The sequence below is a fragment of the Ambystoma mexicanum genome, chromosome 11 (genome assembly GCF_040938575.1).
Source record: "Ambystoma mexicanum isolate Mex_15411 chromosome 11, UKY_AmexF1_1, whole genome shotgun sequence".
NCBI classification, from domain to species: Eukaryota; Metazoa; Chordata; class Amphibia; order Caudata; family Ambystomatidae; genus Ambystoma; species Ambystoma mexicanum.
In genome coordinates, this window is record NC_090934.1 from 1,040,261,828 (window position 1) to 1,040,289,792 (window position 27,965).

At 41.7% G+C, this 27,965-nt stretch overlaps 1 protein-coding gene across 3 annotated transcripts in view; it reads right to left on the reverse strand.

Moving 5' to 3' along the window:
• NTRK3 (neurotrophic receptor tyrosine kinase 3) overlaps positions 1-27,965 on the reverse strand; it is a 1,833,633-nt gene that overhangs the window by 133,447 nt on the left and 1,672,221 nt on the right. For all 3 annotated transcript variants that reach the window (XM_069624286.1, XM_069624285.1, XM_069624287.1), the window contains exon 15: positions 9,614-9,857. In XM_069624286.1, the coding sequence (XP_069480387.1) occupies positions 9,614-9,857 (244 nt within the window). The remainder of the gene's footprint in view (positions 1-9,613; positions 9,858-27,965) is intronic.

A 27,965-nucleotide genomic window follows, 5' to 3' on the forward strand; every position in this document is an offset into this window, starting at 1 on the left:
TTGCACGTGGCAGATGAGTAGTGAATGGCCGGCTGCAGATTCCCAACAGCCTGCCCCAATCTTTTTATTTCTCGTTCAAATTAGACATGTAGAATTAGCATGGAGCTTAGGCGGTCGAAGGGGGAGGGGGGGTTAGGGTTGGGATTGTTTTCAAATGTATTTTGAAGTTTATAGTTCTGTCTTTCTCACTACTTTGTATTCATTATGATATGTTTGTATGACGGTAAATTGATTTAACTAGTTTTGTATAGACTTTGATGAGGAATAAGAAAATAAATAAAAAAAGAAAGAGAAAACGAGCCAAAGGGTAATGGAATGAAAGGAGGTACAACGAAAAGTGACAATGAAGGAAAATAACATAAATATGAAAATACCACAAATGCTGGTACTGTCTCTAGCTACATTGATGGGTCTTGCTTATTGTTCTCATTGAAAATATAATTCCATTTGAACAACGATATCCCCTTTCCACAGTCATACACTAACAGCACTACATGCAATAAACAGGAACATGTAGAGCGAATCCAGCACTGCCTCAAATTCTGCATGGGGACTCATGTTATTTGATCTTGAATGATGCCTATGTATAGAGGATGTGGGTGCTATGTACCAATGTTCAATGTGCACTTTAGGTGATTTGGCCCATAGTGTGTGTAGTCTAACTATGAATAGCCATGTGGATAACCTGACTATGCAACAGTCTTTGTGACCACGTCATTCCTCGGTAACAATGGTGAATAGACTTTTTGGAGAACTGCTTAATGCAGTTGGAGTCGTCCCATGGTTAAGTAGTTCTGCACATAATAGGTGCTACTTTTACCATCTCCATGGGTCCGAGTTTATCACTATCAATATGATGAAAGGTTAAGTTGTCCCTATCAGTGTCCATGTGCATGATCTGCAGGACAATCAAGGCTCTCAATGGCAGGAACGTAATAGATCTGCCTACATGGCCATGACAGTAGACTACAGAGGCTTTAACAAATATAGCTATGGCAACATGTATCCAAAAGTACACAACTAAGGTAGAGCTCAGTTGTGATGTGTGTTTCCTTTTTTCAAATCTGGTCTGGCAACAGATATCCTATTGTTTTTTATTGGACTGGACAAAGATGTGTTCATCTGTCCTAGGCCACAATACATATGTTGTTGACATTTTTAGAGCAGAGGGAAGGCGTTCAGGGAGCTGCTACAAAATTGGCAAATTCGTATTTCTGACATACAATCCCTGCTAAATGTTATTGGGGGCCCTAGGGATGTAAGCAGAAGGGGTGTGTTTTCCCAGGCATGGTGTCAGCATGCCCCAAATAACCCTGCAGTGACTAAATTCCAGACATAACCTCTGGCACAGCAAACACCTATCGTCTAGCTAGCTCACCTTGTGGTGCTGCACTGCATAAAATACGGTTAAGTGCCACAATACATCAATTCTATTGTACACATAGTTCTTCCACCTTTCCCTTCTCATGCTTCCTCAGCAACTGATCTATCCCTCGCCCCCAACCCAACTACCTATCCGACTTTGCTCATCCCTGTCACTACTGAATGTTCTATCTTAAGCCTCCTTTGAATCTCTGACAGGCAAAAGTGCTTTGACACCATGAACTAGTTCAGAAGGCACAATGCAAATGCAAGATAACATAAGACACTGTGAAATGCCCTTCCATTCGTTGTGAGCATGTAGAAGCAGGAAACACATCGTTGTGTGTGCACCGCAGCTGGACGTCATCCAGAAAAAGCTTCAATGGTCATCAATGCAAATTCTAGATTAGAATTTTTCATGTATGGTAACACGCTTTTTTTTAGATCAAGCTCTCGAAAATAAAGCATTATTGTACCATTCAATTAAAGTCAGACACCTTTTTGTTTTAAGGTAATGCGCTAAAGCTGCATTATTTCGATATCTTGTGAACTTTCCAATTCTTCCAACAGTATGCAGTTTCTTTACATTAGTAGAATTCCAGAAATGTGTGTCTTGCAACTTTTTTAACTATGCCTATCACAGTTGATTGGATGCCATATGGTGTTATTCTTTGTTGAAAGAGCTTTGTAGAAATGGAAGGAAACAAGTAAACATGTGCAAATGTAGGTTTCAGTTTTGAAAAAGGAGACATGAAACATATGTGTCTTTATTGACAGCCTACCAAAAAATATGTGTTTATGGAAATGTCCTTAATATGGTCCTAATGAAGCAATCAGGTAATTGGAGGTGGGAGGGACGAGGAAATGTATTATAAGGGAAGGGAGGGTGGGGGGAAAATTGCGGGGCGGGGGGAAGCAACTGCCAGGTTGCTCGGAATGCAGGCTTGTATTGTGGGATTCATCCCACTATCAAAGTAACCTGATTGGTTACTTCCTCTTCCCCAGGCGCTGATATGGCATATGCTCTCTGCATGCTACGCCACAATATTAAGTTATTTGATATATATAGCTTGCAAATATAGACCCAAGTGCCATTTTTGAGACTTTGTACAAAAATAATAAGATAAGGATGTAACCAGTTGTTATATTTGTTAAATCTATTGAGGAAAGATTCTACTGTTGGAAAGTTCAATAGATTAGATTCCTTCAAAGTAGGTCTCCTGCGTAGAGTTCTCAATGGAAAACAGGGGGTCATTCCGACCCTGGTGGTAGGGGGTTAACGGCACCGGTAAGGATGCCGGTGCCGTTAACCCCCTACTGCCACATTCCGAGGTCCCTTAGCGGGTCCCGCTAAGGACGGCTGGTTAAGGGACCATGGAGCTAATAACGGGCCCGCTATTTGCAGGCCCGTTATTAGCTCCTTCCCCATTCCCATTGAGCCCTACGGGGGCTCAAATGGGAATGGGGAATGGTAATCGAAATGGGGATTCACCAGGTCTGCATAGGTCGGAATGTCCCAGTAAGTGCCCATTCCGACTACCCGGACCCGGACCCGAGTTTGGAGGCAGCCATGGTGCTAATAGCACCATGGCTGCCTCCAAACTAGGATTGACCCCAGTGTATTTATGGAAGTATTATAGAAGCTGTGTTCCATAGCAGGTGCAATTGCCAATCAGTTATTTACTAATATGTCAGTTAAGAAGAGAAAGCAGTTGTGCGCCGCACACATGCACAATTCGTTTTTTTGAGCTGCGTAATTTGCACATCGTATTCCATTGAACTTTTGCGGCAATGCATTCACTTATTGTCTGATCTTCACTCATTGGGCCAGTGCACTACATGTTTTTCAATGTGTTCATCCCACTTCAAAACGCTTTGCTAATCTGGCCCATTGTCTGTTTACAGGGTGTCACTGTGACAATCCACGTGTGCACACATGCACATGCTATATACAGGTGTGTAGATTTTGCTTTGCAGTGTCCTGACTAAATCCTTCTGCAATAACTTTCCTTATATTTTTAAATTTTTGTTTCATCATCAATACTTTATATGGAAAAGAAACATTTCCATTAAAAAACACATCTTCGTACATGTTAGTTGAATATAAATGAGCAATTGTCAATTTCATCAATATCACTATACAATAAACAGGAAAAAGCTGTACAAAAGCAAACTAAAATGGATATTAATAATTCATATTTAGATCACAAATGTAGTCCTTGGACACCATGCACCATCTCAATAATTAGCCGCACGTAGAATGATGTCCTGGGTACTAAGAGTTTTCAGGCAATTAATTGCTATTGAAGTCTATCTAATACATTCCTTTCTTAGATACAGCAAACCCCATCTATTTCTTAGCTGACCATAGAGAAGGCACAATAGAACAACTTGTTCATTGGTTTAGGGGAAATTCTTACAAAAAAACTGTAATTTTTTAACACCCTTTGGCTGATACTGAGGCCAAGGGGATTATGATCATTTGGAACTTCATACAGAGAAGTCTCTTGTGGGAGTTTGTAATTACATTGAGATACAATCCATGGACAAAGACAGGCTTACAAGTCATGTAATCATGCATATAAAGTCCAGGAGATTTACCAGTTAAAATAATGAGCTTGGCCCAGTCGACAAGACCTTCTTTAACTTTATCAACATCTCTCAGTAATGTTACACTTTCATGATCCTGCATTCGTCCGCATCCTTTCATTGTCCTAACATGGGCTAAGCATCCCATTTTCTCCCTGATTTGATCAATTTTCCATTGAGATGAATTGCCATCTGGCAAGACGATCCAGATAATTCCATCCCCGAAAGGTTAATCTGCTGATCAGATGGCCCTTTCATAAACTCCATTCCAAAAGCATAGTGTACACCAGTGCACTGCTGCTTCAGTGGCTTGATTGCAGCTCCAGCCCCACAGTGGTGGAGAGCAGGTTCAGGTCACATGTGCCATCTTGACAGCTAAAGTGACAGCCAAAGTCACTGCAACACTGTGGTGGCATTTAATGGAGCTGGTGGCAGGTCAACTCTAAATATAAGCCTGAGATAGGACATTGTGCATGGCACTGCTCGTAATCATTGCAACCACATCCAATCTGTATCACACATGTTTCAGCTCCTGTGGAAGGGGATGTGCATTCTGGCCAGACAGGCTGGTCCTACCAAGTGACAGTATCGGAACCTGAATAGCCATGCCTCTTCTCTGATTACTTTTTGAGAGTAGGTAACACCCTCCTCCAGGGACAGTCACTCAACAGGATGCTGCACTGGGCCCAGGAATCAAAGGAGCACACCCATTCACAGGGAGTTGCCCCCCAACAGGGTGCATGCAAGGGGCCTTTGATCCTGTTGAGAAGGGGAGGGGACAGGGAGACCTCTGTACAGTTGATGGAAGGTAACACCATCTTATTTCGTTGTGCCTCTCTCTCCTTACTGTCCCCTCCACTTCCTGCAGCACATAGCATTTTGTGTGCGATGTTAGAAGGCAAAGTCCACTGAAGCAGGCGTTAGCTTTCGTCCAATCAGCTGTGGGTTTTGACTTTAAAAGAAGAGGTCTCACACCAATTCTTTGAATTTGTTTTTGGACTACAGCACTTGAAGATGATTTTGTTTGGACCCTGCTAGGAGAGCAGTCCTTTCAGAGTCCTCCAGTTGTGAGGTGAAGGCAGGTGTTCCAAGGCAGAGGTGAGCTCTGTCCCCTAACCAACCTCAGGAAACATTGGGGGTGGGTCTGCTGTTGAAACACGGCTGCCCCTCTGCCAGCCACAGTAGTACACAGGGCCTTACCATGTTGAAGGCCCCCAACAGTTGTGTATCAGCCTCCCTGTGTTTCAGAGCCCATGAGCAAGATGCCATCTTGGCACTGAGTCCGTGGAGTGGGACTCACAGCATCCTGGGGAGGGAAATGCTGCTGAAGCAAGACCTGTCTCCCTGCCAGCCAGAGCGGTACCCAGGATCTGACTGTGGTGCAGGACCCCTGCAGTGTGTGCCATCCTCCCCCATGTGTGGGAGCATGAGTTAAAAACCATCTTCTCTCTGAGCCCCTGGATTGGGACTCACAGCACCATGAGAGCCCAGACAGCTTGGACTCTATTGCTTTTTGTCATTAAACTGATTGAAGTTGTGTTTTAAGATTTGCTCAACACATTTAAATAGCCAGGACCCCCCGTTGCTGCCTTTTGCACTGAACTGCTTGCACAGCGCCAAGACGTCTGGGTTGGCACTGCTGGAACAAAAAGAACTGCAAAAAGTCACTACTGACTGCTATCTGCCTCATAGGTTGACTTGTGTGCCCTACAGAATGAAAACATCGCTTTTATCCTTTTTGCTCCCAAGAACATATCCTTTAATGAACATTGTGGTTATCACTTACCTTACACCCCTGAGTCATTACTCAGATTGCTGCATCTTGCTATTTTTGCTTATTCTGTGTTCTTTCCTCAGGGGTGGGTTTTGTGCAGTGATTTTTGAGTTTTTTACTATTTTTTACCATTGTACATGGCGTGTTTAATTAAGGTTTATGTATATTTTAGAACCTTGATTGGGCATTCCATTATGTTGCTTCATCTTGCTATTTTTGCTTATTCTGTGTTCTGTGTTCTTTCCTCAGGGGTGGGTTTTGTGTAGTGATTTTCGAGTTGTTTACTATGTTTTACTATTGTACATGGCGTGTTTAATTAAAGTCTATGTATATTATAGAACCTTGATTGGGCATTCCATTATGTTGGACTGGTATACTTTGCTGTTTGGATTTGCTATTGAACCACATTCACTTTGCTCTTGAGAGTGTAACCTTCCCGTAGCCCATGTTACCACAAAAGGCAAAGGAGGTATACCACTTAATTGTCCCTGTTTTACCTTTATGATTGTGTTGGCTCTTGGTTTGTACAAGTGAGAGGGCTGAGTAGTGGCTTTGGCCTTTGTTTACCCTTGTACTCCTGCCGGGCAGAAGTCTATTTGCCACACCTGTGCAATTTGGTTACATACAGAGAACTCCTTTGCTTTACTCATGAGGAACCAAATTAGGATCAGCCTCAATCGAATAGCCTACAGAAGTGGAGGAGTGCTAGCTTGATATAGATCAGATTGTAGGGGCATTTCCTCTCTTCTGTCTCTAGGATACTTTTAGATGCATGCCTCCACAGTTCGGCATCATATAATGTGTTCGAACTTGCATGTGCTTTATATACCTCTACTTCCAGCAAAATTAATTTGCCGCCATAGTTGTGAAAAAACTTATATGTGGCACCTATTCTCTGAGCCATTACAGTATGTCTGTTTTCTGTGTGTCAGTGCCATTTCCAGACAGCCCAAATCCCAAGGTAATCGAATAAGCTATAATGTGTTATTGTTCATCCTTGAACATGAATATATTTGATGCATTACTTCTGTGGCAGGTCATGTAACCGTTTTTATCATATTCACTTTCAGACTATGTGTGTCACAAAACTCGTTTTTGGTTTGCAACAGTTTACTGAGCCCCTACAAAGTGATAAGAAATGAGAACAACAGTGTCAGCATATGATAACACATTAATTGTACTTACTTTTAAGAAAGGGGCATCACAATCTAATTTTTCAATATATAATGCCAAATAATGAATACACATTAAAAACAAAAGGGTGGCTAAAACACACCAATTTTTCATCCCCATATTTATATCCAAATGTTCAGTACACTTTGCATTACAGCCATATCTTATCCATGCCTTATTTTCACTATATACAAGTCCAATTGCTTCCAAACGTGAGTTAGGGATTCCCAGAGATTTTAAAACAGATTTGGACGAATCGTGAGATTTTGTAACTTCTCCCCATGAGGAATCCTTTCATCCTGAGGCTAAGGAGGTGAGTCTGCCATGCGATACCCTCCCTAGTGGTAGAGACAAGCGGGGCCTCACTGACAGAGACTCCTCCCATTGAGACAAGGCCTCCCATTCCGATGAGGAACTCCCTGCCCAACTCACACAATAACCAAACTTAATAAATCATGTTGGAAGAAGACAGGAAGAAACACTTTCCATCTGTTATTGTGATGTATTATATCAGGAAAAGTACCTGCCTGGTACCGTGATGAAGAAAGCCAATGGAATAAAAATGAGCACCAGTCCAACACGTAAGAAGAACTGTGACCTTACGCAGAGGAAGCCCAAGTGAAACGTCATAAGCATTGAAGGAGGAGACTGTGGGGAGAGAGAAGGCTAGGAACTTCAAAGCTGCGGTGGCAGCAGAACGAAAGAGGCTGCGAAGGCAACACAGCATCCTACAAGCAAGGAAAGCTTACGCCTAATTGGGCCCGAGCTACATCAAACAGGAGAATGGCTCTGGGAGGCTAAGCAAGTGAGTCCAGGCTGTGAAGAATAGTAGTCCAGACCGGACAAGGAGAGATAGATCATTGGGGAATGCTCCCCAGGTAGAGAAGCCAAACAAAAAGTGACACCATGGAGGGTGTCAAGGAGAGAGGAAGAGAACACCGAAATTGGTTCCCTGACCCAGAGAGGAGAGCTGTGGGAAAGGCTACTGACCTGACCCGGTGATGCAGTCCCATGACCATAAAGGTAACAGGAAGAGTGGGAGACCCAGTGAGAGACATTATTGGGTCAATCATACTTGTCCCAGTGAGAGACAAAGTAACCAGAAGAGTGAGACTCATTATTGGGCACATCATACTCGTACCGGTGGGAGACAAACTGCCCAGAAGAGTGAGGATCACCACCGGGATCATTATACTCATCTCAGTGAAGAAACCAAGTGGTAACAGAATTGAGAACTGTGACCATAAGAAGTTTGTTTATAATTCTCAAGATATGAGTTGAGCATTACAGAAAGAGAAATTTTTAAGTATATGTGAGAAAGACAGACTGGAAGAATCTCCAGGAATAGGAGCACCTATAAAGAGGATTTTGAAAAGCCTGGAGAATGCGATGCCAGGCAGTTGGAAAAGTCCTCCAAGTGAAGTGAATGAACTGTTGGAAGTAAGGCATCTTTCCTGTGATTTGTAAAAACCGTGTTAAAGATGGAGACGTAGAGTCTGCCTCCTTCGTCTGACCCTCCAGACAGACTATAAAACTGTCCTATCAGCACTGTCAAATGCAACTTTTAAATCAACAAATACCATGTATAAAACATGTTTTCCTTTTGTACCACAAACCATTGAAGGAGGACTGATAATTACTTCCTCTCTTTTTCCTAAAACCCACTTGTAATGTAGTATTAAGGCTTTTACTTTCTACCCACACTTTTAATCAGGATTAAAATAACCTGACATATATTTTTAAAGCATTATCCAGTAAAGAATGTGGCCAGTTATTTTTCTTTCTTAAACATAACTATTATCTCCATCATTCCTAGCTATCAGCGATACTATGTAATGTGTTAATAACATTAAACCAATGTTTATAAAAGAAGTTCAGATGTAGGTGTCTTTTGATAAAAACTGCAACAGGATCATATCATGCCCTAGCGCCTCTCCAGCACGCTGGGCCAAGAGAGAGTTTTCAAATTCATTGTCTCTGAAGGGTATTGGAAACCCCAGCCAAGAAAATCTTGCAATCACGTTTTAAAGAATACATTTTTGATTGTGCATGTAGTGTTAATCCCCAAGCATAGCACATGCATGCATAATTGTTCAATGCGTATACGAGCTCTGAGTTGGATCGCATAATGTGTGCGCAGGGCAGTGCTGTGCAGCCAGCCTAAATTAGGTTTCTACAGTCTATGCTGTACCCCTGTTGCCTCCTCCAATTAAATCAGCTGATGGTATGTGGACCTTTTGGAGAACAATGCTCATGCCATCTTGGAATGCATGCATATTTAAAACTAATCGTATTACCTTATACTTGTTGAATCTATTGTAAAATTCAACTTGTGAAGGCTAGCCGTGTGAAAAAGATACACATGTGTGTGGTTCACCATCTATATTGTGCATAAAGGGAATGTTGCCCGATTGTTGCTTTTTACTGCTTATAAACAATTGTGGAGATAAAAAAATGAAGAACATAGAAAAAGCTACATTATTTAAACTGAGTTGAAAAAATAATAAAAATAATAATAACAAAAATAATAAAATTCAAAATAAACTGCAAGGCATCATTGATTTTAGATGCCATGGTTAGAACCTGAAACACCCGGATGTGTGATACAGGTATTGACCATGTGAACCTCTGAAAAAGTCTCCTGCACTTCCTAGACATCCTCGATCCCTTGCTGCGCAAAGAATGTCGATTCAAGGGAGCGACACTATGACTCACCCTGTAGTAGTCTGTGCTGTACACGTCGCGTGACATTCCAAAATCTCCAATCTTCACCAACATATTGACTCCCACCAAACAGTTTCTTGTGGCCAAGTCTCGGTGGACAAAGTGCTGCGACGCAAGGTACATCATTCCAGAGGCAATCTGTGTCGCAATGTGTAGCATCTGGGAATGCCCAAGCTCCCCTTTGACTTGACATGGCTGGCCATCCACTAGTATCAAGGCATCCGGGCCGTGCGCCCTATGGGATAAAGAAGGAAAGGCAATTATTAGATAGTGCCAAGAAGACTTAACAGCACCGAGTGGCTTATAACAGAGGCACTGCTAGGTTTTGATTTTATTCCAGAATGTCACATTCAGAATGTTCAGAAATCGCAGGAAAAGGCAGAAAACAATATAGGTAGAGGAACTGACTTAGCTGTAGGAATATGTTTCTATGGATCTATGGACATATTTCAGTTTGATATTTGCATTTACTATGTATGTGCTAAAGAGTGGGAGTTTGCCATTAGGACATAAAAAAAAAAAAACATAAAACATAAATAAATATATGCTCAAATAAAGAAACGAATAAATAAATAAATAAACACACAAATAAATAAATAAATAAATAAATAAATAAATAAATAAATAAATAAATAAATAAATAAATAAATAAATTAAACCTAATGCTAGCGGGAAAAGAAGCCTGGGGTGGGGATATTTTCATTCCAGCCATTTATAGTTAAACATTTGTTTTAAACCTTCAAAAGCCAAAAGCCAATAGTGAGATATATGTATATGTACACGCGGATACGGGCATGCACGCACATTATTACCTAAGGAATTGATTGCAGAATGTGGAGTGTCAGTTAAGAATGGGATAAATGCATTATGTATTGTATTCCATCAGCTTGACTGAACTCCAGATGTCTTTCAAAAAATCATATCAAAAACACAAGTGAACAGGGTCCATCCTACCTATTCAAACACTCAAACAGTCTACTTCATATAGTACAAAGGATACACCTTCATAGTTACTATAAATGTTTGTAATCGAAGGTGGACCCCCCCTTTCAAAAAATCATATACATTTCATCATGTAGATTTACAGAGCATACATCCAGACGATAATAAGCATACAGATGTTTGACAGACATCTGGCATTCAATCCATACGCTGTGCATTCTGATTTTAATTTCTTGGTTAATGGTACTGGATGTATGTCAGCATAGTCAATCTTAATGTTACAATTTTGGAAACATTCAAACACACAAAGAAAGGTTGCAATTGGCACAGAATGTTTGCATATATTGTGCGTAGTCTCTCCTGCTGTCCACCTATTAGTGTGCCAATTTCAGCCCCTGTTTGTGTGTTGTTGTAGAGTCCAACATTTCACTCCGCAGCCATGCATTGTCAACATATCCATGTTAATGTCTGGCATCTTCTAAGCCGTAATGTTTCATCATTTTACACAACACAACACACAATAATTCACAGCAACAAAATCCAACACCAAAAGCTGAATACATGACACTAGCTATGACATTGACAAAATACAACGTGCCTCGCTACGAGTCCGGCGGTAACCGTGCCGGAGAAAATGACAGGCTACCGCCGGACCCGGACCCGTATTACCATTCCGCCTCTGTGATTCCCAGAATCACCGGGGCATTACGAACCCGGTGACCCGGGAATTCCGGAGTCGGAATTCTGTAAGTCCTCATTCCCATAGGGATGGGGAAATGGAAACACTGGTTCCGTCTATGACGGAGCCAGTGTTTCCATTTGCGCCTGCAGGTGCGTGGCGTTACTCCCGCCAGGTCATACCTGGCGGGAGCGACACCTTCCGCCTGGAGGACTCTGAATCAGCTGGTCCGGAAAGAACGGTGGCAGCATTTTTACCGCCACCGTTCCTTCCCAGATCGGCAGGCTTGTAATGAGGCCCAATGTTTTTTGTTTTGTTACACAAATGGTACAGTTTGTCGCATATTTTCATTTCTGGCTGTAGTGTTCCATTGGCAGTATCGTCATATAGTCCCTACCCTCAATTACCTCAAGCTCATGATAGCCCTAGGTGCAGATGGATGGCTTGCCACTACTTTAAATGATATGAAAGTCGGCCCAATACTTCATGGGTTGGTTTTGCAGATAAAACGGAGCAATTTCTTCACAGGGCAACAACACATCTTCAAAAAGATCCTGACACTTGAACGAACTTTGCGAAATGAACCAAAGCGAGGAAAATGGTTTCCAAATGTCAGAACATGCGGGCGATGAATCTGTCCAGAGTTCAGCAAAATGCTGTAAAGCTCACTTTGCATAATGAACGACCTGCCACTCTGGAGATGTGACAGGACATTCTAACGCCAAGAGTAATTCTGCTCCACTTGTTCTACTGTCTGAAAATGAATGTTTTCCTAGACGGCCACCTTGTAGCTTCTTATGTGCCTCAGAACACACTTCTCATCACTACATTTGAATTCAACAGGATTTTTGAAGCTCTATGTTCAGCTGTGTTCTCTCCTTTCGGGTATTGGGTTTCCTGAAGATTCCCTTGCTACCCCTGTGGTCTCCTTTGCTACCCCTAAAAAAAGGGTATATGGCCAGTGCCATGTGGATCTTTGTTTCTGGAGTGGCTGGAATTTATGTTGAGGCCTCTTAAGACACGGGGTTCCAGAAGTGTGACACTTTGAGCAGTGACCCTAAATAAGAACGAATAGGATTAACAAACAATTTGTCTTTTTCCAGAATTCCATACAATAATGGCTACACTAAAGCGGTGAATGGTCATGTTCTATCGCTTCACAGGATGTCACTTCAGGGTGGGAACAATTGACATCACTTCCTGTGATGTCATCAGAGGTCAAGGGTCATGTGATGTCACTTCCACTATCCCTGGCATTTTGGTGAAATGATGTCCCCGGTTTCCTTGAGAAGGTGCCTAAATGGGTTTGTGATGTTGTAAGGTCTTACTGGTGGTAGAGCTACGTATGAGCACTATTGATTTATTGCATTTTTTTTTATAATGTGCGTATCCAGGATTCAACCCTCTGTTACTCTGCGTGGTCTTGCTTCCAAGACCAGTGTGTTGTCCCTGTGCTACAGTGGCGTGAGAGATGAATGGCTGGTTGTCAACATGGAATTACATTCTTTACTGCTAGAGTGAATATTCCTAACACATATAATTTGTTTTGAATGGTAAAAATGGAAGCATCCTGATAATATGCTGTCGCACAACACGTGCCATGCTTCAGGGAGCTAGGATGGTAAAACACTCAGAGTGATATCTAAAATATGCTTGTCATAAGTGGGGCATTTGAACAACAGTCAGGTGGGGCTGATTGTCTTAGGGACAACAAGGGCATGTTGGAAGTGCCTTGGTAGATTGACATGCCACATCAGCCAGGTTCACGGTGTATGTCCACTGCCACCTGCTGGCCGCACTCTTTTTTCTATGTCTTGATCCTATGTCTGACACTTCTCCTCCTTCTCCCCTTCCACTGACACTTTTTCCCTCCCCCTCCCCTGCACATGTGCGATCGTTGTCTTGTCCCCCTCCCTTCCCTCGCCGTGCCTTGAAACACTTCTGTATAGGCACGCTGTAAATAAAGTATCATATAATATCATGTTGATGCACCAGTGAATTCTAACTAATGCTTTGCTCAATTCAGGTTGAAATGTGTCCCTATTCATCCTCTTGCCCGCACACATTTGCCGCGTGCTAACTTCAATTAAAATCTTGGACCATCAATAAAGCGAACCTACAAAGGAATGTGCATTTGGGATTGTAGGTCAAGATTCTTATGTTTAGCTATGTAGGTGCTTTGCTCAAAAAACATTTATGAGTTTGAAGGGTCACTTTAAATATAACTGCAGCTTTTAACAGAAGCCATTGAAGCCTGTGCCAGTCTGGAATTATAAGTGGTAAAGCGATGTGTGTGTTACGAACAGGACATTATGTTCTGAAGGCTCTGAAGCCAAGTAACTTGTTTTTAGGGAATGTCATCCCATAAACAAGGTGTTGAATAATGTATTTTTGTTGCACTTTTGATGGGTCTGGAGGTTTGGCAAGATTATCTTCTGAAATAAACAGGTGTATTTTATTGGAAATACAGATGTAACAGCTTGTTTTACTTACATTATAACTTACATGTAAGGCCATTGCAAAAATTGACAGTGTTTACCTTTGCACACACAGGTAAATAAGATAAGTCAATCAAAAATGCATTTTAGACCAAACAAAAGGTCAAATAAATTAGATCAAATGTGAATGAAACTGCAGGGTGGCGTGCTGGAATGCCAGAGGTCACTCCCATTACTGTGGCAATTGTGCCTGAAGCATTTATGCAACAAGAGGCTGGGATGGACTACATATCCTTTAGATGGATACAGAGTGTATCAGCAGTATGAAAAAAGGCTCTAGAGCCCACCCTTCAGGTGGGTTAATGATCAAACGTGGTATCTAGTAAAATGCATTAGATGGACATTTTTTAGATGGAATGACCATAAACCGGTCAGGGTTAGTCAAGATTTGCACTTTGAATGTGTACTCCCGGCAGACTTTCAAGGTAATGTATTGGTGGTAGAGATCGCTTGTGACAAGGCTGTGGCGGGCCAACGTATGTTAATACTAAATATATATGAGGCGCCCGGAGGTAGTTGTTCACCCGACATGTAAGAATATATTGATCAGATCAGTCTTTCCTGGGTGTCATCCAGTGCATGCAACATTATATTGACTGTATTAGACCTAAACGTATGATGCAGTAAGTCTCCTCCTACCGCAGTATATCAACATGTTGCAGCGAACATTGACATGATGCATAGAGAATGTAAGCAGTGGGACGTGCAGTGCACACAGTTTATCCAGGAATGGGAATTAACATTTTTAAATGGTAGAACCTGGAGTGACTCCCTGGGGACACCTACCTTGCAAATTGGATCCAAACGGGCTACCCCTGATTATCTTAGTGGAAATAATGCATTATTGGAGTCTGTCTACGACTTTGAAGTTATAGCCATCCAGAATAGTGACCACGACTTACTTAGTTTGGAACTGACCAGGGCGCAGGCCGGGCCGCAAAGAATTGTGAATTGGGGAGGCAGAAGTCAATCATGGAGGCAATCGAATTGTGTGGTCAGGCGCTAACATACAGAAAGCTTGTACAGCTTTGCGGAACATGACTCTTAGTGCCCTATCAATCGTATACAGAGCCACTGCTCCCAATGTAGAAGAATAGTTATATGCTATGGCTCCTAAAACCGGGATAGTAAGGGGAAGGTTAAATGTAGCCATTGACAAACAGAAGTTTCAACCATATGATCCAGAAATTCGAGTGGCCAAACAAAATTTAAGGAAAAACGTATTAAACTGGGTGCAGGTACTCTGAAGATACCTTCTGAAGAACCAACAAAGGCCAAGAATGCTTATCGTAATTGGCAGAAAAGACATAAAGCTGCAGGGCTTAATAAGAACTGGCAAAGAATGATAGCAGCCGGTATCCAGTGATTCCATTGAATGCAAAAGCATAAAAAAATGATTTTTTTTAAAGGTAAAGGTTTTATTTTTCTTATAATGTGTTTTAAAGGGTAAATAAAAAAACGGGATGGGGACCCTCCATTAAAAAAAAAAAATGATGCATTTTTTTTAATGCTTTTGCATTCAATGCTTTTGCTTTCGAGTCTATCACTATAAACCATAGGAGCCGTCCACAGCAGGAACCCTCGGTTTATGTGGTAAGTCTTAACATTGACTAGGGGCCCCAAGACTGTCACCATGATAAATCCGATAACTGAACATGAATGGAGGGAGCATATTCTGGTATAATTTTTTTACATCTAAGGTGCCATTGATTCTTAATGAGGGATTGCTTGAAGGGCATTGTATGTGGTCTCTGATGTTTAATAGGGAGGATCTGTGTGTACCATAGGAAAGCTGAAAAGCTCAAGGGCACCTGGCCCTAACTGTTTAGCAACTGTAATATTAAAGAGAGACCCCAACGCTTGTGCTGGCCTGTTGTTACACTTTTTTAAAAGGGTCTGTGACAAACGTGCTATACCAGCTTATTGGACAAGTTCGATCTTGGTTCCTGTGTTTAAGTCAGGAGACAGACTGAGGCCTGAGAACTATAGATTACTATTCATGCTGGATGTCACCGGCAAGATATTCACATCTTACGTGCTGGAAGAGCTACACACTAAGTGTGATGCCAATCAAATACTGTGCCCTTTTCAGACTGGCTTTCGGCCTGAGTCCAGTACAATCCAAAACAATAGATTCGTAGATGCTTTTTATCTTACAAATGGGCTGCAAGCAGGGATCTTCTCTTTATATTACCCACGTGGATGTCTGAGCAGCCTTTGACCAGGTCAATTGCTCTATTCTCTGGGAAAAATTAAGGGAAACTAAATACCCAGCGTGGTTGTTGGGAATGATCATTGCATTGCATTGCAATACCACCACTCAAATACATTTGGGAAACAATGGGACCTTGTTTGAGCCCATGAAAGTGAACAGGGGAGTTAGGCAGGGGTGCGTTTTGGCTCCCCTGTTATTTAACTTACATATAGCAGATGTGCCAACACAATTGGAACAACATGCTAAATGCCACCCGAAACTAGGATCTACCCCATTAACGGCAATGCTTTATGCAGATGATCTAGTAATGTTTGATCAGACGTTTTCGGGCATGAAAGCAATGATAAATGAATTAGAGAGATATGCTGTTGCCAGCGACCTATCTGTGAACTTGGGCAAGACTATAGTAATGTTGTTTTCCTCAAAGAAAGTGAATCGTCCTGCTATGACAACAAGGCTGGGTGAAATCAAATACACAGCTACTTATAGGTACTTGTGTGTTGAAGTTACTAATTGTGCATACTGTGCTAGAATCATAGAAATAAAGACCAGACAGGGGAAGCAAATCATTTAGCTTATTCACAGATTTGCAGGTCAGCATGCTGATTATTGGATGGACGCTGCAGTAATATAGTACACACAGTGGTTCTGCCCGACCATACTATACGGCCTGAAGGCACTGATAATACGTGATCTGCATTGGCTAAACAAGCTTGAGGTTTTTTTTGGCGATGTATCCTGGGAGTACCTAGATCTACTCCTGTGGAATATCTATGACTGGAATTGGGGATAATCTCCCTACGAGTACTTGCTTTAAAAAATGGGGCTCTATTTATTAAATCTAGGTCAGCTTCCTGGTGCCCTTGGTTGGCATTAATGTCAAATAGCTATGAGATACAGCCCTTTATAAGGGGGTATAATTATCTGAAGTTGAATATTGAATTCTTTGGAAATATAAACTGGTCCCAGACTTCACACGTTGAATTAACGACGAGACCTTAAAGGGAGCCTTTTCGAAAAGATTAGACAAATGGGATTGGAGTAGTAATTACGATTATCTAGTCAAATTAAGGGATCCATGTGATCACTGCGACCAAACATAATTGCGATGGCCGAAAATGCTGACTTTTTATTTTTTAATTAAACCCCCTTTACACCACATGTATATGTACGGGGAGACCCCCCACAGCCCTCCCATATTACTATAATATCCCATACCGCCCCACATAAATGTGGTGTAAAGGAGGTGTTTAAAAAAATAAAGTCAGGCATTTCGGCCGTCGCAATTGTGAGGGTGACATTTTGAGCCATTTCCAAATTAAGTGGCTATGCTTCAGTAGACTAGGCCACTTATATGTTATGTACAAGAAACCTCAATCTTATCTTGCACTATGTACTCATCCAGTGGTCTGAAAAGTGCGTCTCCTGATGCGTATTAATTAACTCCCTTTGCGATCAATTTACGATGCTAGATGGTAACTCTCACGGGACACAAGATTCTCATGAATCTGCATGTGTCCAGACAACTTAGAGACTGTAAGACATGTGTTTACATAATGTTCTAAATTAGGTTCCCTTTACATGACAACATTAGGCAATCTTGTCCATAACTACGACTCAATTAAAACTAAAGATTTCTGGACCTATTGCCTGAACACTAATTCGGTTTCTGCACACTTGGCACTCCAACGCGTTTGGTTAAAAATTGAACAGCACTTTTTAGGAAATTAATTTTAATTTGCATTTTACAGTCTGTAATATTGTATTATGTGCATTGTGTTTGTATTTATTTATTGCTTGTATTTTGATCGTGAATTATGTCAATTTGTGAAATGTTCGTAATGAACTAAACCACAATAAAGAATTATTAGAACCGCCAAAACATGCTAGAACCCCTGCAATTTGCCAGTGGTTAGCCATTTGATGTTGCAGTTTCACTCTTAAAATCTAACAGAAAAGATGTCACTTTTTTCTTCATAAGAACGACCAAGCCAAATTCCGATCGTCAACATCTGACACACGGGCCAAATCTACTCACACTGTAAAAATGGTTGCTTGGTACAACTTTGTTATTCTAAATGTCAAGGTGAACAATGATAGTGCCACCTGGACCAGAGCTGGTGTATAATCTGTAATTGCCAATTCAGAGGAAGGTAACTACTGGTACATAGATGTCCCTAAGGTTATGGATTCCAAATGCTATTCATTAATTGTCTTGGCAATGGTAATCCAGTCTCAACTCCTTTCTCTATTGGTCTGATGACAGTAAGCATTTGTTACTTACAGGTTAATCTACATGAGCTATCCTGAAACTATGCCTGCTGTTTACTCAATGACGGCTCAATCCTCTTTTAGACAGGGATGCCTGTTCACTCTCTTAATGATGCTAACTCTCACAATGTATTGTCAGTATTGTGATATGCTGACACCAGACGATATATATACACATATATATCTCGTCCTTATCACTTTACAGGTTTTATTTTCCCCCCAATCAGAAAGCCTAGTGGCCTGATTCGGGATTATCTGCAAAAGGTCATATCCCTCCTGTACAACATGATAGGACGTGTTGTCTGAGGTATTTTCATTGGTTTAAAATAGTTTTTTTGCCAAACATTTGTATCGCCATTTGGGGTTCAGAACATTTTTCCCAACATATCCTCTGTTAAGGCGAGATTGGACATATATGCCTACTCTTGAGATCCTTTTTATAATACCACTGGTAAGTAAAAAGAAAAAAAAAGATGATTAGCATCTTCTGTCGAAGGTGCTGTCCTCATCCTCCCTCAATGACAGCTGGTCCTAGGATTTAGCCACCTGGCTTCACTTTTGATGGTGATACGTCTTTCAAAACACACGTTGAAAAGAAAACACAAACAGGCTGGTGCCAGCACCCACTCAGCCACGGAACCAAGCCCTTCACTGTCACCCTATACTTCAGAATTTCTCTCAAAGCGACAGTGCTCCTACACTTGGATGCTGTAATCACCTTTAATGCAGGTGTTGCCTTCAAAGAAATGCACACTTTGGCCCTGTTTAATGCTGGTCAGAGGGCTGCTGCACCACTCATTGCAGGACTGAAGACATTTGACCACATCCCCCCAATACTCAGGTCTTGGGTAACTCCACTGGTTATCCCTTTAAGCCGCATCTCCTTCAAGACATCCTGTGATCACTTAAAACGATTAAAAAAACATGACTAGCTCACGCACGATCATACCAGGGTATAAACTCAATATCTCAGAACACATGCAAAGCAAAGAGGAGAAGTCAAGAAAGCAAGCTTTCACCTGCCACATTTTGGAACAGCATACCTACAAACACCAGTCTAGCTCAGTTGCTGTGCTGCATTAGGAGGGAACTAAGCACCCTTCTCTTAAAGTAACATTTGCGTTCATAGATAGCCCTTCATGCCTGATTACTCCTGTCTCTAAGCACTGTAATGACAGGTGTTAATATTTACTGGTGGGTGAAGTTTAAGACTTAGACATTTAAGGGGATGCAGAATTGAAACCTGTCTAGTGAAGACAGTCTGATGTCTGATTTGAGCATTTAACTTGTTCCACCCGAACAGTGTCAGTATACAGAAACCCAGACTCCCTTCCCTATCCTACTCACTCCCTGCCCTTTACCAGGCATGGCTTTCGTCAAATAGAAAGCATTGTGAAGTTGTGTAGCTGGGTTCACACGTTGTCAATCATCCATAGCATACATATGTAAAGCCCATCACGGTACAAATCTATGTATAAAGTGATGTTGACTTGTTGTACTTCGGGGTGGCGGGGGGGGGGTGGTGGGGGTAATCTGGGCATTATATACCAAAATAGAATTGATTGAAAAGTGTATCACAAAACAATGAATCAAAACTTCTGAACGTTATTATTCTTTAGAAATGCTGGTATCGACGTTTACTAACCATTTCACACTCACAATAGCCCCCACCCCCATGCTTTCCAATGTGTAACTTTGTTTGTTCTTTGAAAAATGTATACTGGCTTTTCATTTCCCAATCTTATTTCTCTAAATGTAGCAATATATTGCACTTTTCTTTAATGTGATTTTTACTGACTTGAAAGGCTGCACATACCCATGGCATTATCTCCGGTGTCTCGACTTACCCGTATCGGCACAATCCCTACTCGTCTTACCGGTGCTAGTTCTACAGAAACTCTCCTACAGACGCACTGCTAGTTCCTTCCTAATCCTTCCCAACCCATCGAGTATCCCATTTGGATCATGGAGTTTTATTACAAACACTGGACTACCGTCGATACACACTTTCAGTCAGTCTATCGACAGTATTAAATGTTAACATGTCATCAAGTAAATAAATAATAAATGGGCAATACTGCCAAGGCATTTAATATCTCAGGAGATAAGTCCACCTTGAAACAGGCTGTATCCATTGCACTCTGTGCTTAAAATGATAAAGCAGTAGAGAGCCAGACTGCTACAGAGCTGCAGAGCATCTTAAAGATATTTCAGCTGAGCTTATTAAAAGCAGGAGGATGAAATATTATGTCTAGCCACATGTAAGAACTCGAATAACAGGCGCGGCGGGACGACTCGGTAGCGTTCAGGACGCATTGTTCGTGCAGGAAACTGAACGGTAGTTCCTTGCAAGAATATCATGCACCTGTTTAGAAAATAACTCAGACACCATTATTTTCAGAAACCCTAAGTTAGGTAAATGCTGCACTGCAATATTCCTATACATTGAAAATTGATAGATACATTATTTATTAGAGCGATCATGAATATTTTCACTGATTTATGAAAGAAGAGGATTTATCTTCGTTATGGCTACCATAAAGGATTTGGTTAGGCCACGTGAAATTCACGGTATAGGTCTGCGTTCCGAGCAACCTTAAGTCTGCTCACATCCATCCCACAATCTTCCCTCTACCCTCACGCACACGCTGCAGCCTTTCTTGTCCTTTCCCTCCGGACACCCATAGCCCACTAAACGTATTCCTTTGGTGGAAGCGCGACCGTCACTGCCGCTCCACAGCCCGGGGTGCAATGGAAATGAAAATGGGCCTCTGCATGGAGCCTGGCCTTTTAGGAAATTATTTGTTTCAGTGAACAGGCTGCCACGAGAGAGTGTCAGATCTGAGACGGCCAGATCAGGTGGTATTGACAAGGGGCACACCGTTAAGTAACTTGGGCTCTGGCCCATTAACCCCCAACCCCGCTCGCCGGCTCAGGTGTTATCAGGTGTCTCCTGCTCAGCACTGCATTGGAGAACGCAGTGTTTCACAAGCTTTACACATCAGAGGAGTACCATGCTTCCTTCATTGGGTTGCTGGTGTCCCCTTCTACCAAGAGCACATGACCTCTGGTGGCTGACTCCATAAGTTGTCCATCACCTGTGGCTTTCTCCGCGAGACTCCCTTCACCTGCAATTGACTCTGCAGGACATCTGAGGTTATTTCTTAGGGAGTTTATCTCTCCTCATTGTTGATCATCCAGTCTCTTTCTAATTCATGCTGAGCTGAACTTTGACAGTGTGATGGATCAGAAGAAGACGCCCCGCCTAGGTTCCCATGACTACCCTTAAAAGCATTATTGGCCGCGCGCAGTTCACTTTCGCCTTCACAGCGAGCGCGATCGGTCCTGCGCGCGAAACATACGTGAGCAGGTAAGAACCTCTCTGGCTCAAATAGTTATATTCTTGGATATAGCGATAGTAATAGTAATACTTATTACCCCTCTGATAATTAACAGGAATATTGGAGACGTTCTACGAACGCATTTCACAGGGGAGGACAACTCACAATTAGCAGGTACAGTGCACGGGATACAAAGATGTTAAAACACTATGATTGATTAGAGATATGACGTGTGTTGACATATTTCTAAATTTATTATCATTATATTTTTTCCCTACATGTTCAACATCTTTTTGGATCTATTTGGGGTATGTGTTTTGCTTTATTTTGAATTTTCGATTGTATCTATATCTATGTGTATTGCGATGAATGTTTAATGTTTACATTATGCAGATTCTGCACTCACTTCAGTACAGCCCTGAAGATGGTCTCAGACCGAAATGCATTGGCATATGTACTATTGTGAATAATTGACCTATGGATTTTGAGTTGCCTCGTAATATCAGAAATATAAAACCAAGGAATGTGAATTAAACATTTTTCTTGGAAAACGTTGTATCATTTGGAAGTATATTTTGTTTGACATTTAATTATTTCACGCAAGAACTTTATATGATTGAGCAACCTTATTTAAGGTCAACTGAGAAGCACCAGTCTTAAGTACGGTATTTTTACCTTACTTTTTCTTGCAATTGTATTTAGAGTGATCCGGATGCCACAGGATCACTTATAGACTGGTAGCTCCAGGTTAAAACATCACACATTTTCTCTAAATGAACTTTATTTATATAAAAAGTCCCAACCATTGTGGTGCCCACCTTCACATTGTATTTCTGTAACATGGATCAGAAGAAGAACATAGACTCAGGTTTTCCATCTCACTGTTGTAGTTTATTAAATAAAAGGTGAAAACTCCTAACTTTCCCTAGGCTGCAGAAGTTCCTTACCGAAGTTAACTAAGATGCTTATCAGTAATCCCAAACCAAATTCTAGCCATTGTCCAAACTAACCTATCCTGACCTGACCCTACCACTGTAAGAATGACTATGGCACAGGAGAATGGCTTTCTTCTCCTGTAAGCTGGTTTCTCATCAAGTTCAGTTTGTTCAGTAACATTTTTGTAGGTATTTCTTAGTAACTATTTTTATCAAGTCATACAGTTCCGATGCCAGGTTCTTCAAGATCTCAACAGTCTCTTTTACTCTCGTGTTCTTTCTTTCCTTCCTTTCTGTTCTCTTCTGGTTTGATATTATTGGATTATGCATTTCCTCTTAAGAGAATATTCTGTTCCTTTCTCTTTAATCAAACTTAATATTTTGTCTTTACGCAATGTCCACCCGTTATCTTGACTGGGACGAATTTTCAGATTCAAATAATTATTCACTTGTCTTTTGTTAATTCTCAATTATACATCTTGACTGTATATACATTTGCAACTTTATCTTGACAGGGCCGAATATAAGTGTTTCTGTAATTATTCTTACTCTACTGAGGTATTCTCAATAACTTGACTGGGATGAGTATGAGCATTCCAGTAATGATTCTCACTCCCCTTGTCTACTCTTGACATTTTGTCTCAACTGGGATGAGTATGTGCACTCCAGAAGTTATCTTTGGTCCCCCTCCGAGGTCTCCCATTCTCCCCGTTACCTGTATTTCTCACAAGTAACATCACTTGGACGTCTGGTAGGTTGAGACCCTCTTGCTCGGATGTCAGGTTGGCTTCTCACTTCTTCATTCTTCCTTCAATCAGCTCCCTCTGTGATGTACTTCTGAAAATGCTATTGGCATCGTTGATGGACACCCAGGTCCAGCATGATACAGTCAGGCCACCAATTTTTACTTGCTCTTTCTCAGGACACCTCACATCCACCTCAGTCTCTCACGTTTCACTGCTCCTCCAGCGCCACACGATAGATGATGCACTCTGACTCCCTTCCACAATCGGACAAATTGCATCCAAGTTTTAATCAGCTTCTCGCTCCAAGCTGATTTGAAACTCGGGGGTTCTCCACCTACCAAGGTCTCCACCCACAAGATTTATGATGCTGCATTGGGAATTCCACGGCGTAGTGTCAACGTTCTTCTTCTCTGTATTATTTACATTTTGTTTTCTTCCAATGGTTTTCTTCATCTCATTGCCATGTAAGTGCCTCTTCAGAGGTGCAATAAGAGTGTTTGGTTGACAATAACACATTTTTCATTCTTCATATTTTCTTTCACTGGCTGTTTTTAGGAATGTGTTAGGGATCTGTGGCTTAGGAAGTTCCTCTTGAGAACGGGAGTCCTTGTCCCTAGAGGGAGAGTCTCTTCTGGTGAGGTCCTGCTTGCCTCTACCCCTAGGGAGAGTATTGCTTAGCGGGCTCACCTCACTAGCCTCAAAGGGAAAGACTCCCCCCTCGGAAGAAGTGATGGAATCCTGCGATTCATCACAGCAGCTTGTTGATTCTCCAGTTCACATAACGCTGGCATTCGTAAAGGTCAGAAACCACAACAGCATGTTCAAAAGAGCCTTGAACATAATTGTTCTGCTCAAGCCCTATATAGCCAAGAAACAAATGGGACTCCTATACTTGACAGAGGGTGAGTTAAACCATGCTTGAGGATTCCTTCTCCTCTGTGGGGGATCAACCCACAGTGGCATGTCACTTGCCCTGTCCTGTAGGGGCTGTTAAGCATAGCAGGCCCACCCCCTTAGTCCTAAAGATGGTGAATTCCTCTTGGAGAGAATGGACAAATACCCTGGATTCATAACAGCATATTAGTAGGTCGTTCTTCCATCCAGAATCCATACAAATGATGTGCATCAATAATGGGAAGCTCTCTTCTGAGATTAAGCAAGAGACCAACAAATAAATGGGAGGACGGAGTAGTCATGAATGATAAAGAATGAAGTGGCCCATATTGAATTGTATAAGGGATAATAAAAGTCATGTCAAAGACCAGTGACCTTATTAATGAAATCAACCATGAATCCTGTTCCTCTAATATAATAGGTCTGAAATCTCAGTGACCTGCACCTTCTTTAAAATGTAGAGTAGGGGTACTTTAGACCATATACACTCAATCTATTTTGTCAACAAACCTGACTTCTGATAGTCATTACAGTATGTCTTGGGGAATTCATTTCCACATTACCCAGTTCTAGGGCCTCATTACGAGGCCGGCGGTAAGGGGTTAACGGCACCGCTAAGGATGCCGGTGCCGTTAACCCCTTACCGCCACATTCCGAGGTCCCTTAGCGGGTCACACTAAGGCCGGCTGCTTTAACCAGCCGCCCTTAGCGGGAGCCGCTAAGGGACCAGGGAGCTAATATGTTTGCGGGCCCTTTATTAGCTCCTTCCCCATTCCCATTGAGCATTATAGGGCTCGAATGGGAATGGGGAATGGTTTTCAGAACGGGGACTTACCGGGTACTCCAAGGTTGGAATGACCCAGGAAGTCCCCATTTTGAGAACCTGGACCCGGACCCCACTTTGGAGGCAGCCATGGTGCTAATAGCACCATGGGTACCTCCAAAGTCGTAATGACCCCCCTAATATTTGGGGCTTTTAGACAACTTTTATCATTAATTGTATCTATCCTCTAAACCTCTTTATATATGGTATGGGCTCTCCGCCACTTAATAACGGAGGGGAAGGACAGTCTGTGACTTTATACACCAGACAGTGTAGAGAGGCAGTGTATAAACAAGCAGATTATGATGGCCTTTTCTAGCCTTGCAAGCATTGCTCAAAGCCAGACTGATTCTGAATAGAGCCCAATGTGTTTTAATGTCAGACGACACTAGCTGAGATTTTTCACTGAGATATGTGGAATCAGTAATGATGTCAGCTTTTGCTTAAGCAAGGAAGGTTCAGGAATGCTTTAACACATTACCACAATTATGAGTTTGTTTGGGGGCAATGTAAGAGTTTTTAATTCTTTCTTGCATATTAATTTTGGCATACAACCACAGATTTGTTCTGGGCACAAATGGTTGCGATCAAACCCAAATTAGAAATGACAATATATATGCACACCATTAATTACAAATATGCCATTGCAAGATATGCAAGATATGCATGACAAATACTATTGTGCATCATGTAATCTGCTTATGCACATCTGATGAATTCAGTGCTTTAAGGTGAGAGACAAACGGGTTAAACACTGCATAATGACCTAATGTGTGTTTACACAATGGGACGGTGCGAAGAGTGGCCAAAAAACAGGCAATATTAATAAGGATTATACACACGAATGGCAAATGATGCTGATCAGGAGCAAATTGCTGTACGTTTAATCCACATGTGTATACGCTGCCAGAGTGTAATGTGCCCTTTGCCACAATACTTTCTGCTGCATATCACTTCATACGCTGGCATTTTCTCCCCGGGCTGTGGGTCCATACGGCCTTGACCGGAAGGCAATGCTAGCGATAGAATCTTCGGGCCAAGGAATGACGTTGTGATATCTTCAAAGATGGCATACATGAGTTAATGAACTGAAATAACACAGCCACACTTGCATTGCAAACAGGGGAGTTGCTAGGTCTGGAAAAAACCAGGGGCTAAGCTGATGTCAGAACTGTTGGGACTAGGGGCTAGCTAGTCTTTTAGCTGTAGCTCCTGAGATTCTATCCGGGGCTACCACCAAAAGATCAGGGGCTATAGCCCCCTTAGCCCCCCCCCTAGCAACACCACTGATTGCAAAGCTTCAGGATGTTCTGAGGTAGCTGTTGAGTTATTTGTCTGCCTCTTTCTGTCTCAACTCGTATGCAAGCTGACCTTCCTTTCCCCCATTCTTCATTTCGCTGCCCAGTCTTGGGGCTGCGTAATGTCTTTTTCCTCCGTTTTTGCTTTGGTCTCAGTTCTTTCCAGTTATTTCCTGTTTCCTTGAAGTACTCTGGACCAACTGGTTGTTCAAGGATCCTTCAACACTTGCCAGAACCGTCTCTTCTTCCTTCAGGAGGTGTTCTTTTTCCCCTTTTGGTTTCCACCTATTTGGGATCTGTGTTTGGAAAAGCCGCCGGGTTACCTTGTAAACATTGGGATAAAAGTCTGCCCTGCTCAAGGAACAGGCCTTGCCGCTTCGAACCCAGATGAAGAGGTATTACAGTGATACGTCTGACTGCTCCTCTTGACACTCGCATCACATACTCTCACTATATTGTTTCCCACACTTCTCCACCAAAATCAGAGGGAGTAAACATTTGTGCAAGAGTGGTGGCCACCTTGGAATGGCAGTGTCATCTGTTGTAACCACTGTGTTCTACAGTGTATGCCAAAGTCATTACTATATACATTATTGTTTTCTGAATAATCATAGCAATGGAAGACAGACTCAGGAACGGAGGATGGCAAGTATCTTTTTTTATTGCTTCCTCCTCTGCATTTGGGCACTTGTCTGTCTGTTTGAAGAAGGGCACTGCACAAGAGCATTTCTATGACTGATCCTGGTGACCTTTTTCATAGTTTTTTGTTCTCTCAGGTATTGCGCACTAGAATGAGGAGTCCAAAAATAAATAAATAAGAGATTTAAAAAAAAAAGAGGTAGACATCCAAATGTCCGTATGAACCACAATGTTTACTTCCTATTTACTGGGGCATCACTTTTGTCTTGCTCAAGCTGGCATGAGTCAAAAGTTTAGCTGGAGCAGTTAAGGCAAGATTTCAGAAACGTTGCACTGGTGCAAGTGCAGGTTTGCACAGTATTAGCACTAGGGCAATGTTTGCTTGCCCTGGTGCTTATAACATGCCCAACTGAATTTGCCACGGTGCAAAGGTATTCTAATATGTTACAGTGTTTTAAAACATAGGGCAAACTTTGCATTAGTGCTAATAACGTGCAAATTTGAACTTGCATTGGTGCATAGTTTCTGTAATCTGGCTCCTAAAAGTAAAATTAATACTTTTTAAAACCTTCCAATTAGTAGACTACTTGATACACTGTTGTTGAACACCTTTGTAAGTACACTGAATTAACTGATTTTTCAAAACATTTGTTTTCTAACTTAACAAGAAACATTTGCATGAACAGTTTGCTGCACGATCATAAGCGAATTGTATCAATAAACCGAAAAATAAACTATCTGACTGTTGACAAAAGGAAAATTGCTTTTGTATCAATGTGCTCCTTTCCAATTATGTGACAGGTACTTTTAATCCACCAGGTTACTTTAATCAAAATGCAAGGTAACCTATTAAGTAGCTTTACAACAAGCTGTATTTATATTTCCTTGGTAGAACATGATGTGATTTGTGTTAAAGAATGGAGTGAAAAGTAACATGAAAGTGATTTTTTCAGTAGATTACAACTTGCCACAGCATTAAGATACAGTCTAATGATCAGGTAATTTAGCAGCGGAAATATGATGGACAGGTTTTCTGCTTTAATACATTGTTTCTTTCATAAA